General features: G+C 32.9%; 1 protein-coding gene across 1 annotated transcript in view; it reads left to right on the top strand.

Moving 5' to 3' along the window:
- The window catches only part of LOC102601318 (calcium-dependent protein kinase SK5-like), a 14,282-nt gene extending 13,232 nt beyond the window's left edge, over positions 1-1,050 (top strand). Inside the window, exon 7 of the mRNA XM_006339966.2 lies at positions 759-1,050. Coding sequence (XP_006340028.1) covers positions 759-896 — 138 coding nt within the window. The 3' untranslated portion in view covers positions 897-1,050. The remainder of the gene's footprint in view (positions 1-758) is intronic.
- The last annotated feature ends 1,202 nt before the right edge of the window (positions 1,051-2,252 follow it).

Here is a 2,252-nt window from a genome sequence, read left to right on the forward strand (position 1 = left end):
AAGGGGGGGGGGGGGGGGGTGTGTGTGTGTGAAGGGAGTATCTTACCAACCAATTTTTTTCTCTAGACTAGTTTTAGAAAAACTTGTTCCATTTAAAACTGATGCACTAATTTAAACAGCTAGGCACCTTCTCTGAAGCATGTTAGCATCTGCATGTTTCTTTGACAAGTAACATTGACTTCTTTATCTATATTAATATGTTAAAGTTGAGAATATGATTTTTGATATTATTAAAATGTATGAGCATGTGAAACAGTCCTGTAATGGTGGATGAGAAGGGTTTACCTTTCTTGAAGGAACTCTAAACTTGTTATTAGTAGTGATTCTTGGAGTATTAACTCACCAGTGATCCCCCTCTCACTCACTGCTTCTAAAGTATGCATCATAGAGTAATGTTGATAAAGTGTGATGATGTTCTAGACTCTAATTTATGTTTTGATCAATTCTAAGATTTTGAAAGACAGCATTCTGCATCTTTGTGCTGGGTTAATCAAAAAAACAAAAGGCTAGTGTATTTACTTACTATATGTGTGTCTGATCCAGACTAGTCCTTGTAGCATTACATGATGTTGTGAAACTCTATAGTGGTTCATTTTTTCTCTCGAATTCCTTTTGGCTCGATTCACATTTGTTAATTGAATTGGAAATTAAAACTTCTGAGGCCATCCTTTTGCATCCCTACTATTCTAAGCTGTCTCTACTGCACCCAGTAAGACTTGGTCATAGTATGTCTGTGCTGATAGTGCTTCAAATTGCAGGATGGACAAATAGATTATGGGGAATTCGCGGCGATGATGAGGAAGGGCAATAGTGGAGGTGTTGGAAGGAGGACAATGAGAAACACATTGAATTTGGGAGAAGCCCTTGGAATTGTAGACAGTAAAGAAGATGTATGACCTATCAACTAATCAAAATGTACTCTGAATCAAACTTTCTAGTTGCTTTATGACATGTAGCTCCCTCCAGCATATAATATCCATTACGAGATATAGATTGCTTTGTGTCAGCTTGATCTCTTTCCATGTTCTATTGATGTCTGTCTTTTTGCCATATGTAAGTTTAGCATTTCACATTTGATTGGAGGTAGGGGTGTTTCTGCTTAACCCACCTTCGTTGTAGGACAATTTGTCCTCGTAGGTATACCTTTTGAATACTTCCAAATTAAATGGAAACTTCTTCTCCCCTTTTCTTTGGGTGGGGGTGAGGGGAATTACACCTATAAATACTTTTTCTTATTTACCAAACACAACAAAGGTTTGCAAAACATAGTGAGAAAAAGGTGCATGTGTTCTTATTTCTTCCCATTACAAATTCTCCATTCGACGCTCCGTTCACTTAACAGAGAGTTGGATTTATGCCCATCAGATTTAAGACAATTACGGGTCGTTTGGTAGGGAGTATGTGGATAAATATGTATGGCATTATGAAGTATTATGTTTGGTACCGTAGAATGTACAACTAATACCTTCATTTGGTGGGATTTAATATTATGGGATTAATCTATGTAAAGATAAAAATACCCCTCAAATCCTTTTAATCATTTTGTTTATTTTCTTGATTTTATGTTTTATATTTGCACTAGTAAATTTATTTTATTTTATTTTAATAAACTAGCTTACAAATTTTATTATTTAGGGAGAGTTTGTTGCTAAATAAATCCAATATAAATCAATACAATATGTGAAATGTGAGTTGTTTAACATTTAATTGAAAAAAATAATTATATCACCACATGCCGTTTGTGATTTTAATTGAATGCATTCATTTGTTGATATATATGTAGTTTTCTAATTATTTATATTTTGAATAATTTATAAAATTGCATACATATTAAAATTACAACTTGCAATTTTTATGTGTAAAATGTAGATTGTTTATTCGATTTTGCTATTGTTCACTGTCTTTTCGATTTAAAAAGTAGATGACTTATCTTTTTTAAATTAAAAGTTGACGTTTTGTGAGTGATCAATATATAGGATGACAATTATTCACCCTTAAATAATTCAAGTGAGAAAATATCAAACATGACAGTACAATTGTTCTTCTCCTAGCTAGTTAGAAGGTCATATAAATAATATTGTCCGATAATTATCTACCTTGATCCAATTACATGAAATAAAAAGTCCCACAATAATTTCAGATATAATTGTGAAGAATTTTTTTTTAGAGTTTTGATCCAAACACAAGATGAGTTGGGAAGCAATGAACCAAATACTTGATAACAAATGAACTCTGCCTTACTCCCTGCACTA

The sequence above is a fragment of the Solanum tuberosum genome, unplaced genomic scaffold, assembly GCF_000226075.1.
Source record: "Solanum tuberosum cultivar DM 1-3 516 R44 unplaced genomic scaffold, SolTub_3.0 scf00013, whole genome shotgun sequence".
Classification (NCBI taxonomy): domain Eukaryota; kingdom Viridiplantae; phylum Streptophyta; class Magnoliopsida; order Solanales; family Solanaceae; genus Solanum; species Solanum tuberosum.